The sequence below is a fragment of the Magnolia sinica genome, chromosome 1 (assembly GCF_029962835.1).
Source record: "Magnolia sinica isolate HGM2019 chromosome 1, MsV1, whole genome shotgun sequence".
NCBI classification, from domain to species: Eukaryota; Viridiplantae; Streptophyta; class Magnoliopsida; order Magnoliales; family Magnoliaceae; genus Magnolia; species Magnolia sinica.
The window spans coordinates 135,663,717-135,679,182 of NC_080573.1; the positions used below are offsets into that span (position 1 = coordinate 135,663,717).

Sequence of the window (15,466 nt, forward strand, 5' to 3'; positions counted from 1 at the left end):
CAAGTAATATCCACCAATCAGCCATTTATTTTTTATTTATTTAAAATCCATCTGAATCTAAACCCATGATTTACGAGTTTCTATTTCACTTCATTATCTTCCGCGTGTATAATTTTATTTCAGTTCATTTTTTAAAAATATATCACTATTCTACCAAATGGTCAATTAAATTTTTTATCTAACCCTATAGAATTATAATTGCTCATTTTTCATTGAAGGAAAAAAGAAAAGTTTGTCATTTTTTATTCTATCACTGGATAGAATAATTGAATGATTTCAATGTAAATAGAAAATACAAACATTTATGGTTTCAATGCGAAAATTGTTTTGGATTAAATTATAAATAATTTTCAAGTAAAAGATGAATATTTATGAACAATGTGGATGTCATTTGAAAATTAGTAGTCTTCCGCATGTATAATTTCTTAGATACATGCAACAACCATCTTGCCAAAGTTTCTCTTTGTGAAAAGGGCAAGAGCTTAGTCATTAGTACCTTTCTAAATTTCCTAAATACTCTTTATTTTCTTAGCCCCCACCGCCACAGCAACACTCCCATGTATTTAACTTTGATAAGCTTTACCGCACCCAAAACTAATGTTCTGGGGTAAAGGTTGACCCACACAATGAACCGTCCACATCAAAGGTTGGCCCAACATGATGGACGGTGGAAGGGGGACTAAGCATACTTGAGGGATAAATACTTTTATTGTTGGAAACCAAACGTGCCTTTCTACTTTTTAGCTGATAAGTGTGTTATTGGTAAACAACATACTTATCTACTTAATAAGGAGAAACAAAGATAAGCTACTTGTAGCATAAGTAGCTTATCTTAAGTAACTTATGATCCAAAAGCCCCAAAAAAACCCCAAAACCAATCGTATTGGTCATTTAAGTGAAGTCGACTGAAAATCTTGGGAAACCCTTTCGCAGGAAACACCATTCCCTTTTGGATGCCCTTCTCAAATGGGGGTTTCAAGCTTTTATTTTTTGGTTGACTCGAATCGGATCGGTTTTTGTCAATTGGCATTTTAGTGCCTCCTATGTCGACTGGGTTTTACAGAGTGCATCCAAACGTAGATAAAAAAGACCCTGGCTTGGCTAAAAAAGGAGTTATGCCTCAAACACCTCTTTGGAAGGTCCCTCTGGAAAGTGCGTCCAAACAAGGGTCCCCTCAAACACAATTGCGCAAAAGGAGGTTACTGTAACTTGCTTTTTTCAGCCGGCTCAACAAAGCCAATTCGGTTGATTTTGGTCGAGTAAGCGTCCTAGTACCGATTTTGTTCAAGTGGGATGGTCAAAAGAGGCTTTGCAATGTGCATCCAAATGCATATTAAAAAACCCTGGTTTGGTTTTATGCCTCAAACACCCCTTTGGAGGATGGGGTCCTAGTGGAACTTTAATGGGGGGGTCATTGTGATGGAAAATGGCTGTGGTTTTTTTGGATTGGGTGTGGGGAACCGGAACATCAGAAAACCATCTGTCTGCTATAACATGAGGCAGGTTCGTTTATATATTAGGACCACCCATCTAGTGTAATCAGTGATTTTGATATTAATAGTATCGTCTGATATTAATACTATTAATATTGCACGGTGCTGCGATATGAAAGTGGACCATAATTGGATAATTATCCAGTATTGGTCTATATATCGCGACATATGGCACTTACGTCGGACCCTTGCCAAAAAAAATTGAGAAATTCACCAAAATTTTACGGAAAATAAAACAGTTCTCTCTCTCTCTCTCTCTCTCTCTCTCTCTCTCTCTCTCTCTCTCTTTTTAAAAAATAAAAATAAATTTATAACAAGGATTACATTGTTATTGGGATTTCTACCGATCCTTCGGATAGAATGGGATTTGGGCACAAAAATCGAGAATAGGGAACGTGTGGTGGTAGAAACTCAAATAGTGTTTATTTGCCATACAACCTATTGATAAGGTCACATGAACCTGGATAGAGGGATTCAAAAAACAAATATCAGCTTCTAAAACTTTTGTGGTTCATTAATCATCACTTGCCGCAGTTTCGTATGGTATGGTCCTCCTGAGAATTGGATCTGGTTGAGTTTTCGGTTCGTGCTATGAAATGATCTTGCAAAACGGATGATCGGTTTGGATATAGAATACATAAATCAAGGTGGCCCCACGATGAGAGCTGTATCGTCTTGGGTGAGGCCGGGGCCGCACGTAATCCGCTCCCCTCACAAACATCACGGCGGCCCACCTAGCTTCCGGCTGCAGGAACTTCCTCCAGTCGCGTCGCAGCCAATCCGAGTCCCTTTGATATGGACTGTCCATCACATGAAGAGATGAGAAAGACGGACGCGATTGCGTGCTGATACTGCCAGCAGCGATGTGGCTACTGAACAGTGCTGTGGGCCCCATGATGATGCATTTGTTTTATTCATGCCGTCCATTCACTTTGGAATATTATTTCAAGGCATGGCCCCAAAAATGATATAGACCACATCAAAGGAAAACAGTGGTAATTGAATGTCACGATTAAAAACTTCCTAGGACCCATTTGACATCCAACCTTTGATTAGGTCACTAAGACATGAATGATGGCAAAACACAAATATCGACTTGAACTAAAAGCGCCCGCAGGAAGTTTGTTGTAGCGTCGATCTTTCCCATTTTTGGGTTCACAACCTGAAATGAGCCGGCAAAATGAACTAACGGAAGTGCACACGAGTTGAACCGAGTCGAGCTTGGCACAACTCGACTCGGCTCAGCCACTAGCTGACCCAGCTTGAAATCAGCTCGGCCCAAGGACTGGCCAGGTCGGCTCGGTTCAGTCAGCAGTTTGAGCCAGTGCAAGCTGAGTTCAAGCCAAGATGCCTATGCAGCATTTTTTCAAACACACAGAATGCACTTTCAATTTCTATGGAATGTAAAATAGAAACATTGGTTATCAGGTATTTCACTGAACACTAAGTTGGCAACATAAATTTCAAGATACAAGGGCATTTGTTTTATATCCATACCTTCCTGGCCACCAGTTGACATTTTGTTGAGTCATTTCATCAAACACTTGTTGGGCAATATTAATATCAAAATAATCATGTCATTGAATTGGTTTGATCTGAGTTCAGTTTGAGTTGGGGTTCGATCTGAGTGAGTCGAGCTCGGCAAGCTAGAAATTTTCTAAAAAAATTCAGCTTGACTTGGCTCGAACTCAGTTCCGAATCGAGTCAAATCAAGCTTTCCGAGTCGAATCAGCGAGCTAACCGAGCTAACTGGGTTCGTGTACAGCCTGCGTGGATAGAACACATACGCATGGTGGCCCAGCACCGTCCAGTAGCGAGATGCTACTGGCAGTGTCAGTAGCGAACCCCCGTTCGAGAAAGAGAGGGGAGAAAGAGGGGGAGCGGATTAGCCAGTTACCCGGGTAACCCCTTAGTGGGTGTTAACATTACCATGGGGCCCACCCTTATATATCAACGCCGTCAGTCCGTTTTTCCAGCCCATTATAGATCATGGTCCCAAAATTTAAGTAGATACAAATCTCAGGTGGACCACACCACAGGAAACAGTGGCGATTGAACTCTCGCCATTAAAAAAAATATTTACAGGTTATTATCCAAACAGGCCGGGAAAGAGAGAGCGCGCGCGGTGGAAGCCCAATGCATTCGTCTCCAATCCGCGTTCCTTATCTTTACTTGCTGTCATCGAAACCCGAATCCAAAAACATAGATTTCCATGGCGTTGGTGAGATTCCAGAGCTCTGCCAGATCGGAATTCCCCAGAAATCGCAGCAGCAGCGATTCAAGAGGGGAATTCTCACCATGAGAGACAGGAGCAAGAACCGAAAACCCTTGCAGAGGGGGAGAATCAGCATCGAGGCGATCCAAACCGTCCAGGCTCTGAAGCGAGCCAAGGAAAACCATCAGTCGTTGAATCAGGTGTTCGAATTGAAGGTCAGGCGCTTGATAAAGCCGGATATCGTTGCCGTTCTACGAGAACTTCAGAGGCAGAAGGAAGGGCATTTGGCCCTACAGGTTCTTCCCTTTCGTTCAATTCATCCGTATTCCTTTAATCTTTCTCATCCCTCCCCCATTTGTGGGGCCCACCGTCCTGTTCATCTGGTGGACCATCACGAATTCGAACGGATGTGATGGCTCTGTGGATTTAACTCTAGTTCTAAAACTCGATGAGTCGACTCGGAACTTGACCGAGTATACTCGACTCGCCAGGTCATTACGTAGCTCGTGAGTATGACTCGGTCTAAATTTGGTGTGACTTGTCGAGGCAGCTCGATGACTCAGTCACTCGACCTGATTCTTGAACCGAGTCACTTGCCTAAAATGGACGTCTCTATGAAAATTCACGGGTGAGGTTTGAACTTGAGACCTGCAGGGGAGGGACTGATGTTTAGAACAGCATGTCAAACACCGCAAGGTTTAAAATATGGATTGAATGTGTTGTCTCTCTATGTAAATTTATCCCAATGCATTCCCAAATACTATTTGATGCCTTAGGAGTTTGGACATTATCAACCTTGGTGAGATATTGAACTCCACTGAAACTATAATATAGGTTTACACTACACTGGAATGCACTGACAGTACAAACTGGTATGATTGTTACTTTTCGATGCATGTTCATATTGCAGTATGGAAATTTGTATCCTCTTGCCCATGAACTTATCATGATACATTCCCGGTATGCCATGATACAGTTCCATGTTTTGAATGTTGAGTTTAATCTTTCATTCAGCATCCTTGTTGCCATGGAGGGCCTCACTGGCTGAATGTTCCCCTTTTTGAAGGGTGGGTCCCTTGTGCGATTATGTACAGACTGCAATTGACTCAGAGACTTGGGTCGACTTATCCAGTTTCAAGTCCAATCACGATTCACCCATGTCAGCAATAATTGGCCTGACTCTGCCAAGTCGGGGGTGACTTGTGTGTCAAATCAGATCAGGTCCGACTGAGTCTGAGTCAACTCAGATGAGTCACTCTCCGTCCATGATGCTTTTAGAAACATGAGGTTCATCTGATGAATTCTGTGAGAAACTGAAGTAGGTTCACCTTGATATTTGGAGTTGTTTTGGTTCCGTATCTTCTGGTTTTATCTAGTTGTTGGATTTTTCATGCTGTGTTGGAGGGGATTCGTGCTTACCATGGTGGAACTGGAAATAAAAGGGAATGCAATGCTGTAAATCCTTCTTGTTTTTGCAAACTTAAACAAGGTGAAAAGTGAGATTATGGTATAGTTTTCTCAGGGCTGTTAATCTTGGTGATGTCTTTTCTCATAGGCACATTTGATGGCTTAATTCTATCCTCATTTATCAGGATATTCTGATTAATTGCTGATTTTATTTTATTTTTTCGTTTCAATTAAAGACTTTTAAGGATTGTTACCGCAAAATTCCTCAAGGAATTGGATTTTACTAAATAGTGCCTCCAGTTACTGATATTCCAATGCAGTGCTTTTAAAGAGGAGAAATTACATTACTGCTCTTCATTGCTTTTTTTTTTTTTTTTTTTTTCCTTTTTCCTTTTTCTGGAGAGATCCCTCCATTACTTTTTCCTTGCAACAAAGTGGAAATCGAAAGTTGTGGGGCCCACGTGGTATGTGCCTCACATCCAACCTGTTCAACAGATGCACACCAGCGTTATTATTAGATGAACCAAAAGTATGGGGGATCCAATCATAAGGTGGCCCAATCCATAAAAAAATAATGTGCACCATTCAAAATATCCCAATTCAAGTGTAGCCCCTCTGATGATTTGATTGACCTGATGTTTTTTTTTTTTTTTTTCCCGTGTTATGACCATGGTGTGGTACATATGTTTAACGGGTTGGATGTTATACATATACCACATGGGCTCCACAAGTAGGGGTGTACACAAACCGAGCTAGCTCGACTCGACTCGAAAAAGCTTGATTCAACTCGGTTCGAAGCTGAGTTGGAGCCGAGCCGAGCTGATTTTTTGAGCTCGAAAATGAGTTCGAGCCGAGTTCGAGTAGGCCCCAACTTGACTCGACTCGGATCGAATCTAGCTCAAATCGAACTCGGATCGAACCAATTCGGTGACTCGGTTACTTTGCCATAGATGTTGCTCAACAACTGTTTGATAAAATGACTCAACGAAATGTGGCTGGTGGCAAGGAAGGTATGCACATGAAACAAATACCCTTTTTCTCTTTGTTTTTCTTGGTTTTTATGTTGCTTAGAAGGTGTTTGATAAAATACCTATAAAACCATGCTTCTGTTTGTAAAACAGTGGGATTTTGAAGTTGCAGTTCAGGTGTTTGTGGAAATGCCTCAATGGCGAACTTGGCTCGATCTTGGCTCGAACTCGGCCCGAGCTGCTGACCGAACTGAGACGAGCTGGCTAGTCAGGCTCGAGGACCAAGCCGAGCTGAGTCGAGCTGAGGCCAGCTCAACTTGGTTCGACTCGATCTACACCCCTATCTACAAGTCTTGAGCTTCATTACTTCTTAAAGGAAAAAAAAAAATTAAATGAGGGAATTTTTTGTAATTTCATCCCCCAAAAGCACCCTCAAGTAATTTCTAGTGGTGGAGGCATTATTTGGTAAAATATAGATTCCTCAGGAATTTTGTGGTAAAAATCCCAAGATTTTATATTCATTCGTTTAAAATATCCCATTCATAAATAGGAATATGGGAAATGCTATCGACCCCGAGATTCTTAAATGACATGTAGGGCGACAAATTGTTGATTTGAACCATGTAGAGCAGGGCATGCATAAATCATGCCAATCAGTGATCTTAAACATCCAATCAGTAGCATGGGAAATGGGCAGTCAAGATCATGTGGGGATTCAAAGTAGGTCCAATCATCATCTTGAAACATCTGTTTGATAGATCCCACTTTGTATTGCTTATCCAAAGTAGCACTTTGGTTTGATGATTCTAATCAGGCAATCTATGGCTCGTAAAAAAAAACAGACGGGTGTAAGTTGTAACAAATTGGTCCCATTCAAAGGGCTAGGACCATTCAATCGGCTGGATTCTTGGACCAATGCTTGCTTCCAATGGTACTATTGAATGGACAGTCTAAATTGATGATTGGTTCTCCCACATGTCATTTGAAAGATTTGGGGACATTGCTAATGTCCAATGACGTTAGCATTTCCCAATATAAGATAACTGAAACATCACCTTTAGTTAAGCACTAAGGAACTGAAATCTGTTCTCATTATGCGGTTTTCTAATTTAGGTCTTTGAAGGCATCAGAAAGGAATACTGGTATAAGCCTCAGGCATCTGTCTATGCAGATATGATCGCAGTGCTGGCAAGCAATGGGCTATTTGAAAAGGTTGAACTGCTTCTTTCGTATATGAAGATGGAGATTGTGGATGCTGATATTGAAGGATTTAACGCTGTTTTGAGAACTTTGATGGAGTTCGGCATTTCCCAAACTGCAATGGAGTGTTTTCTGTTAATGAAAGAGGTCAATTGTGAACCAGATGAGATAACCTTTAGAATCTTGATAAATGGCTTTGAATCAATGGGGGAAGTGGGCCTATCGGCTATTGTCAGGCAAGAAGCTGGGAAATATTTCGGTGGTTCTATGGAGTTTCTAGAGGAGAAGGAAGAGACAACATCAACTCATTGACTCACTGACAGTACAAAAAAGTAATACTTGACCATTTCACGGTGATGGTTCTCATGGTCTGTTCAATGATCAGTCTAGAGGTATAAATTTATTTTTAGTGGTATCAATTGAATGAATGAATCATTTCAAATACTAGTTCAGTTTCTTATACTATAGGTGTTGGTAGCAATGATCAGCAGACTCCACTCCATCTGATTGCTGTGGAGCCCATTGTATCAAAACTGTAATTACCTCTTGGAAATATATATTGTACCTGTTGATTTTCCATCTATTTCATCAGTTTTGCTAAGCCTGGATGCACCTACCTCCCTCATGCACCTTTGCATGGGGCCACATACGCACCTGGGATATCCGAGGTCGTGCAATTGGATGTATTCAACTCTGTGATGACCTGCCAGGCTAGTGCACTTATCAGGCAGGACATACATGTGTGTTAAATGTGGACATGCAATATTTTTTTAAGGCCTCCTACAGTTAATTGTTTTTGCAGATGTGTCTCCCTCATCATCAGTTGACCAGCCTGATTGACAGTCCAGATCATCTACATTTGGCTGGACATGATGCATATCTTGGATGTCTTATTCTCAGGGCTGTCAACGGGCTGGGCTCAGGCCTGGCCAAGCAAAATGGAAATTCTGAATAAGTCCAAGTTGACAGACCTGGCTCGAACAGTTCAAAATTTGGGCTGAAGCCAATCCCTAGCCAGCCCTCTTGATGGCCCTGCTTATTCATGTGCCAGGTCTGCATGTGTTGCCACGTCTAGAGGTGCACGTGACCTTAGGAAAGCTCTGTTTATTTAACCTTTACTCATTATCTTCTTTCCATATTGAGCAGTCTATTAAATGAAATTCATCAGCTGACATTGCATTTCATTTGTTGTTTGAATCACGCACATTCCTCATTCCTTTATTCATTTCAAGATGTTTTCTCATGTGCAGGAACTGCCGAGGATTGCATCTTATGTTGCAGGTGGTTTAAAAAGGGCTTGGCTTGGTTCTAAAAAGAGATATGTGGGGCACTTTTAGACTCATGGATGGTCAATCATCTACTTGGATTGGTCATTGGATTCATTCTACTTTTCATTGGCCACCATGAAAAATTCACACTTGTCGGACCATCTAATCAATGGCATAGAAAATGGAAAATGGACGGTATGCATCAAATGACATAGAAAATGGACGGTTTGCATCAAATAAGGTCCAATAATCCATGTGAATAGTTCATTTCATAGAGTCCATGTAGGTCGGACCACATGTCTGCAAGGAACCAGTTTGATCAGATGGCCATAACCATCCCAGCCGGGGCTTGGGAATCAATGGTCGTGAAAAAGAGAGCCCAACATTTGGAAGGTTAAAATCCTCCTATCAAAATGGGTCATTCATGATTGCCCATGAGAAGCGGGGCAAATGACATGGGGTCCAGATTGATGATTGGACCATCCTGTGTCATGTGGTGGCAGATTAAGAGCATAAATGTGCCCTGGCTGCACATGAGCTTTCCCTTATATAAAAAAAAAATCATCTCCTTGGCAATGTGTCTTAGGCACGTCCTGGACATTGGTGATGAGGCAACATAACAATAATACCCAGCCAGTCTTTTCCTTTTTCTCTGGTTTTATTTTATTATATTTTCTAATATACCTCATTTTATATACATCTATGTACTGATGCTTACATGATATTACAATATTTTATTTTATAATTTAACTGCACACAGATATAAAAAGAATGATATGCAGGCATGAGTGCCGGTATTCAAGCTTTAAAGGGAGCATCGTGTTTATCTAATGCTGAAGGTGCATGTGTTCTAACTTTGTTTTCTCGTCAGGCCCACCATAACTCTTTAAGTAACTTCTTTTATAGAAGTAATGATGGTTCATGTAGATAATCTCCGAAAGGTTGTCAAGAATCATAATGGCAAGAAAGAAGATTAAAATGGGGGAACATAGCAGAATAAAAGCTTCTGCTAAGGCGCACACACTTTCCATCAACGTATGTACATTCTCATCTGCTCATTTGAAAAAGATACCCAGTGGGACCATATGTGCTTGGCGTCTTTTGCTTTCATTTTCCATTAATAATAATTTGCCCGTCACACTTACTTTTTGACTAATGAACTTTGTTTGAGTCCTCAAAACTTTACTAGTCCTGCTTTTGAAGTGCTCATCAGTAAATGAATCTGTAAATTTCTAGATCCCAAACTCATGATTGGGAATTGAAGCAATGAACTCTGCAGCCTTCATCTCCTCTCATCTATCAAATTACACCCAATCTCCCCATCTGGGTATTGAACTTCTCAGCCTTTCTTTGTTTCTTCTAGAACTGTTTTCCTTCGAACGTCTGACCAAACTGCCAATTTCCTGGAGCTACATTGTAGGATGTCACCATTCTTCCACTGCTGACAGTAACCTCGAAAGACAGTGGCTGGCCGATGAGGTCTATATCACACTGCCAATTCTGTCCCCAGTTTCTTCCCATGGGTATCCATCCTGTTTTCGATCCCTTCACTTTAACTGCAACCACTTCGCCGTCTGAACCCACATTGGTGATTAGAACTTGATAAAAGTAAAAACTCCCACCTACTGTGAATCTCATCCCTCCATTTCTCTCACAGTTAACTCTGCACAAAACTATATAAATCATGCTCTGTTTCTCATAATATGTAGAAAGACAAGATGAGAACTCCTTGCGTGATAATCGTAACAGTCAAAATACTGCTAGATGTCTATGCAGCTTAAGGCGAAAATTAATTTTGCAAAATTTTTGAGTTGATGAAAGCTTATACTCCAGTTAGGCAGTTATAGGACATCAAAACAGTATGGGCAGAAAATAATCCATTGCTGCCAACTCTGGTAGAAAGGGTTGAGGATAAGGTCTTATACAATGCTTGGGAGAAAAGTTTCGGTCTGTCCAGCGCCATTTGGGTTTTCGGTTTATACAGGTGGGGCCATGGTTCCATGATCCAAACCTTTGATATTATGGGCCTCAATATGGATGACCAATCCACCAAAACACCATCAGATTTGAAGAACCTAGCCATAGAATATTTAGCCTTCTCATTGGTAAAACGCAAACTGCAAAATGATATTTTTCTTTCGCAGTCTTTAGCTGCCTATGGATAGGATTTATCCAGTCTTGGGGATTTTTAGTGCACGGCCAACCAAATTGGGGTCCATGGTATCAGTGGTTTGGATCAGTTTATATTACTGAACCATGGGCCTCATTCATACAAACTGAAAACCTAAATTTACAAACTTTACACTCCACCCAAGCATTGTAAGGTGCCTCTTTTAGGATTGTTTTGTTTCTAAACCATATTTCTCCACCTATTGATAGGTTTCTTCTAGTCTTGAGTATTTTTAGTTCATCGCCAACCAAATCAGGGCCCAAAATATCAATGTATCAATGGTTAAGATCAGTTTGGATCGATGAACCATGCGTCACACTTGTACAAGATGAAAATCTGAAAGGGTACTCTACAAACTCTCTGCCCGAGCCTTTTTAAGGATTTACATTGTTCCAAGGAGGAACATGAGTTCTGCACCGGAGTGATGGCTCTTTCCCCAAAGCCAGGGATCCATTGGCAACCACACCATCACACACAAACACATACAAGAACATAAAAAATAGGTATTTATGCCTTGCCAAGTGGTTATGATACTCACCTCCTGTATTGAACCGGCACAATATCAGCTTTTTTCTCTGCGATTTCCATGAAAGCTGACTCGGACATCTCAAAGTGCTCTCTGGGGTAGTTGCACCAGCCACCATAATCGCTGGGGAGCCCGTAATTTGGAGGGCAGAAATCTGTCGCGGTGACAATAACAGAAGGGCTCCCTTGCAGACACCAGAGGATATGGTCCACGCATCTCAGCTCAAAGCAGCTGCCGCAGGTACTCCCTCTGTTAAACAACCCAGTACTTAACCCAGCACTGTATTTTCCATAGCTCTTCTTGTGAAGATCTCCATATCCACAGGCACCTCCTATAATAATTAGAAAAGAAAAAGAAAAAAGAAAATATCAGTTTGACAGAACTGAAACATGGGTCCGGTTTTGCAAATACAGATACAAAATGTAATTTGGAAAACTGCATTTTTTTGATTGCCTTTGTGCTCATAGAACATTAGAACCCGAATATCAGCAAAGAAACTCAAACTGTTTGGCTGACACTTGAATGTAATCCAACAAAAAAAAAAAAAAAAAGAAAAAAAAAAGAAAGAAAGAAAGAAAAAGAAGCATTTTCTTGTTTGTTTCATACCAATGATGATAGACCCATTTGTATCTTTGGAGTATGTGGCAGTAGCAGTCTTCCATCCTTCCTCGCTTGCTAGTAACCTTCTCAAGTCCGCTAGCATCATCAAACAGAAGAAGGCAGTTTTGTAAAGATCCATTTCTGAGAGTGTAAAGGGTTGTGAGGAACACAGCTTTGATGGTCCCTTTTTTCTTATTTACAATTTAAGCTGAGAGTAGAGGAGGGAAAATAGTCCGTCCATCTATTTATCTATTTCTTTTTCTTTTTTAAACTGGGGTTTTGGGGGACAGAAGCAGCCTTCTTTTCGGAAATGGCCTGAAACTCCCATTTGGGTTTGATAGATGGAGCTTTGCTAGGCTCACACGCGTGTTCAATAAAGTTGATCTACACTCCACACATGTGCCAGCATGGCACGATAGGTCGGAGATCCTATCCACCCATCAGCATAGCACGACTATACTGATGCCCTAGCCCAAGAATAAGGTTGATCAACCAGTGAGCATAGCCACAGCTTGCAAAATAAATGTATTGCTTTGGAAAGCTTGGATGAAGTTTCCGAACCCATCCACCTGTTTCCAATATTGGGGTCGACACATTGAAGGGATCGGTTTTAGTTTTAGGTAAGAAAAAATAGAAGCTGGGACCAACCTGATGGATGGATTGGATCTCACACCAATGTGCCATTGCTGGTACGTATGTGGCGTGTACATAAGCTTTAGTCCACACGCGTGTACGCTTAGTAGAGCTCCCGTTTTAACGTAATCGGCCGAAAGGACAAAACAGACCCCGGGGGTGAGGTTATTTTGGTCCTTTACATGCTGGCTTCGGGAAGTGGTCTTTGGGCAGTACACCTGTTTGACGTGCTGCGTAAAACACCCCCTGTGGGGTAACATATCATATTCGTAAAATCAACTGTGTCTATCAGGTGAAAACCATCGTTTGGACAATACGCCCGGAAAAATAAGCCCTATTCAAAACTAATATGGCCCACACCAATAGAGTCAATGTAAAATTGCTCCTCTAATAGCTAAGTTTACACGGTGTGGCCCACCTCATTGTTTTTAGGCTGATTTTTCCATCTTATCTTCATCCTCGTGAGTTACACCTGATGAACGAGGTTGATGAAAGATGCACACCATGGTAACCCCAGACACCTATGGTTGGCATCTAAATCCCCATCATTCCGTGTGGTGTGGCCCTTCTAAGTTATCTCCCTTCGGGAGCTCTTGTCGATGAAAGTTTTCTCGTGATTCTTGGTTTCCTTGAGAGAACCATTTACTTCGGACGCGGATTGCGTCCTACCCCCGCCCGTCTCCAGCTGGGAACGGGTAGCAGCTTTGAGTGGCCACCGTGATGTATGGTTATTATCCACACCGTCCTTCCATTTTTTCGTATCATTTCAGGGTACAAGCCCAAAAATGAGGCAGATCCAAGGCTTATTGGACTACACAATGGGGATTAAACTCTTACCATTGAAAACTTCTTAGGGGCCACGGAAGTTTTGGATGGAACTGATATTTGTGTTTTCTCTTCATCCAGGTCTATATAACTTTATTAATAAGTAAGATGACCGGTCTGTATAACTTTGTTAATATGTTGGATGGCAAATAAACATCAAGGTGGGCGCTAGAAAAGTTTCAACGGTGAGAATCATTATCACCACTGCTTCCTGTGGTGTGGTCCACTTGAACTTTGAATCTACCTTATTTTTGGGCTTATACCCTAAAATGATAGGAAAAAAAAATGGACGGACGGTGTGGATAATACCCATACATCACGGTGGCCACTCAAATCTGCTGCCCGTTCCCAGCTGGAGACGGGCGGGGGTAGGACGCAATCCGCGTCCATTTATTTCCTGCGGACGTGTCACACGAGTAGGAATATCCGATCGGTACAAAAGGTTACCCTTGTTGATGGACGCGGATTACCCCGTCAGTCGGGATAAGTAGGGCTCTGAGGGGCCCATCGTGATGTATGTGTTTTATCCACACCGTCCATCTATTTTGCTATGTCATTTTAGGATATAAGATTAAAATTGAGGCAGATCAAAGGCTCGAGTGGACCACACAGTCAGGATTAAATTCTGACCATTAAAAACTTCTTAGGAGCTGTAAAAGTTTTGATCAACGGTGATATTTACGTTTTCCCTTCATCCAGGTCTACCTGACCTTATCAACAAATTTGGATGGAAAATAAACATCACGGTGGGCCTTAGGATGGTTTGAACGGTGGCATCATTAACACCGCTTCTTCCTTTGGTGTGGTCCACTTGAGCCTTGTATCTGCCTGTTTTTGGAAGGATACTCTAAAATGATATTGCAAAATGGATGGACGGTGTGGATAAAACCTATACATCACGTTGGGACCCCTCAGATCGCTGTCTGTGCCGAGCTCGCGACTGTCCTGGGGTGGTACGCTTTCCGCGTCCCTTGACGATAAACTGATTTGAAAATCTAGGCTGATACACTCATCGAGTGGAACACAGCATCAAAATCAGTGGACAGACAACCGTGCGACTAACTGTATTCGTGTGCTTACCCGGTCTTATCATCATGGTGCGGCCCACCTTTTGTACGGGGTGGACATTCTAAACCCGTGGCATGCTGGCGGGGACGGGATCGGATTAGGTGAGACCCCGGACTCACCCAAGACGGTGCGGCCCTTACCATGGGGCCCACCTTGATGGATGTATTTTGTATCCACGCTGTCTATACGTTTTTCCAGATCATTTTAGTTCATTATCTCAAAAAATGAAGCGATTCAATTATGAGGTGGACCATACCATAGGAACGTGTGGTGCTTGACCATTAATGAGCCACAAAAGTTCTGGATCTGGATCAAGCTGATATTTGCTTTTTTTTCCCTTCAAACAGGCTTATGTTACCTTATCAACAGATTAGATGACAAATGGGAAACGTTAAGGTGTGCCCTGAGAATTTTTTAATGGTAGGATTAATCACTGCTGTTTCTTATGGTATGGTCCACCTGATAATTAGATCTGCTTCTCAGGATAATACCCTAAAATGATGTGGAAAAACGGATGGACAAAGTGGATACAAAATACATACCTCAAGGTGGGCCGCACCATCTTGGGTGAGGCCAGGATCTCACCGCTCCCGGTCTTGCCCCTGCCAGGTTCGACTCTAGGGGCTCGCCGATGTTTGTGTTGCCAATCGATTTTGCGGGATCATTTTCGGGTATGAGGAGGGACATCCAAAGCTCAAGTGGATCACACGGTGGGGATGCAACGCCCACCATCGATAATTTCTTGGGAGCGCAGAAGTTTTGATCTAAGCTCGTATTTGTGTTTTCTTATGTAAACTCAACCTTATGAACATGTTAGATGGCAAATAACAAATAAAACATCACGGTGAGCCATAGGACAGTTTCAACGGTGGACATCATTATTACAATAGCTTCATGGGGTGTGGTTCACTTTAACCTTGGATCTGCCTCTTTTTAGCTTGTGTCGTAAAATGATCCGTTAAAAATGGATGAACGGCGTGGATAAAACGCATACATCATCCGGGGATGAAAGAAGTGGCTGTATCAAAACTTCTGATACAGCCAATGTATCTGATCAGTTCTCTTTATTGGATAACTCATTTGGGGCCTGATC

General features: G+C 41.9%; 2 protein-coding genes and 1 long non-coding RNA gene across 7 annotated transcripts; 2 read left to right on the forward strand and 1 right to left on the reverse strand.

Moving 5' to 3' along the window:
- Positions 1–3,275: 3,275 nt before the first annotated feature.
- LOC131219293 (protein THYLAKOID ASSEMBLY 8-like, chloroplastic) lies at positions 3,276–8,726 on the forward strand. Of its 4 annotated transcripts, XR_009158103.1 has the most exons (4): positions 3,276–4,004; positions 7,197–7,675; positions 7,752–7,818; positions 8,534–8,726. XR_009158103.1 is itself a non-coding variant. In XM_058214364.1 (2 exons), the coding sequence occupies exons 1-2, from the start codon at positions 3,630–3,632 to the stop codon at positions 7,593–7,595; spliced, it is 774 nt and encodes a 257-aa protein (XP_058070347.1). In that variant the 5' UTR covers positions 3,278–3,629; the 3' UTR covers positions 7,596–7,866. The 4 variants fall into 4 exon arrangements, 1 of the variants encoding a protein (XP_058070347.1); XR_009158100.1 differs by lacking the exon at positions 8,534–8,726 and having other exon boundaries at positions 7,752–7,866; XR_009158095.1 differs by lacking the exon at positions 7,752–7,818 and having other exon boundaries at positions 3,280–4,004.
- Positions 8,727–8,762: 36 nt separating this feature from the next.
- Positions 8,763–11,730, forward strand: LOC131219320 (uncharacterized). 2 transcript variants are annotated; one of them, XR_009158111.1, is made up of 2 exons: positions 8,763–9,390; positions 10,931–11,730. It is a non-coding gene; the product is annotated as an uncharacterized LOC131219320 (long non-coding RNA). The 2 variants fall into 2 exon arrangements; XR_009158112.1 differs by lacking the exon at positions 8,763–9,390 and adding an exon at positions 9,478–9,586.
- LOC131219314 (expansin-A16) lies at positions 9,640–12,513 on the reverse strand. Its single transcript, XM_058214378.1, has 3 exons — positions 11,854–12,513; positions 11,260–11,578; positions 9,640–10,214 (listed from the first exon to the last, which is right to left on the reverse strand). The coding sequence occupies exons 1-3, from the start codon at positions 11,984–11,986 to the stop codon at positions 9,911–9,913; spliced, it is 756 nt and encodes a 251-aa protein (XP_058070361.1). The 5' UTR covers positions 11,987–12,513; the 3' UTR covers positions 9,640–9,910.
- Positions 12,514–15,466: the final 2,953 nt, after the last annotated feature.

Coding starts and splice junctions, on each gene's coding strand:
- LOC131219293 (XM_058214364.1), top strand. CDS start 3,630: ATGCATTCGTCTCCAATCCGCGTTCCTTATCTTTACTTGCTGTCATCG. Junction 4,005..7,196: donor AAGGGCATTTGGCCCTACAG/GTTCTTCCCTTT, acceptor TTTCTAATTTAG/GTCTTTGAAGGCATCAGAAA.
- LOC131219314 (XM_058214378.1), bottom strand. CDS start 11,986: ATGGATCTTTACAAAACTGCCTTCTTCTGTTTGATGATGCTAGCGGAC. Junction 11,579..11,853: donor AAATGGGTCTATCATCATTG/GTATGAAACAAA, acceptor TAATTATTATAG/GAGGTGCCTGTGGATATGGA. Junction 10,215..11,259: donor GTGCCGGTTCAATACAGGAG/GTGAGTATCATA, acceptor AGTTTTGTGCAG/AGTTAACTGTGAGAGAAATG.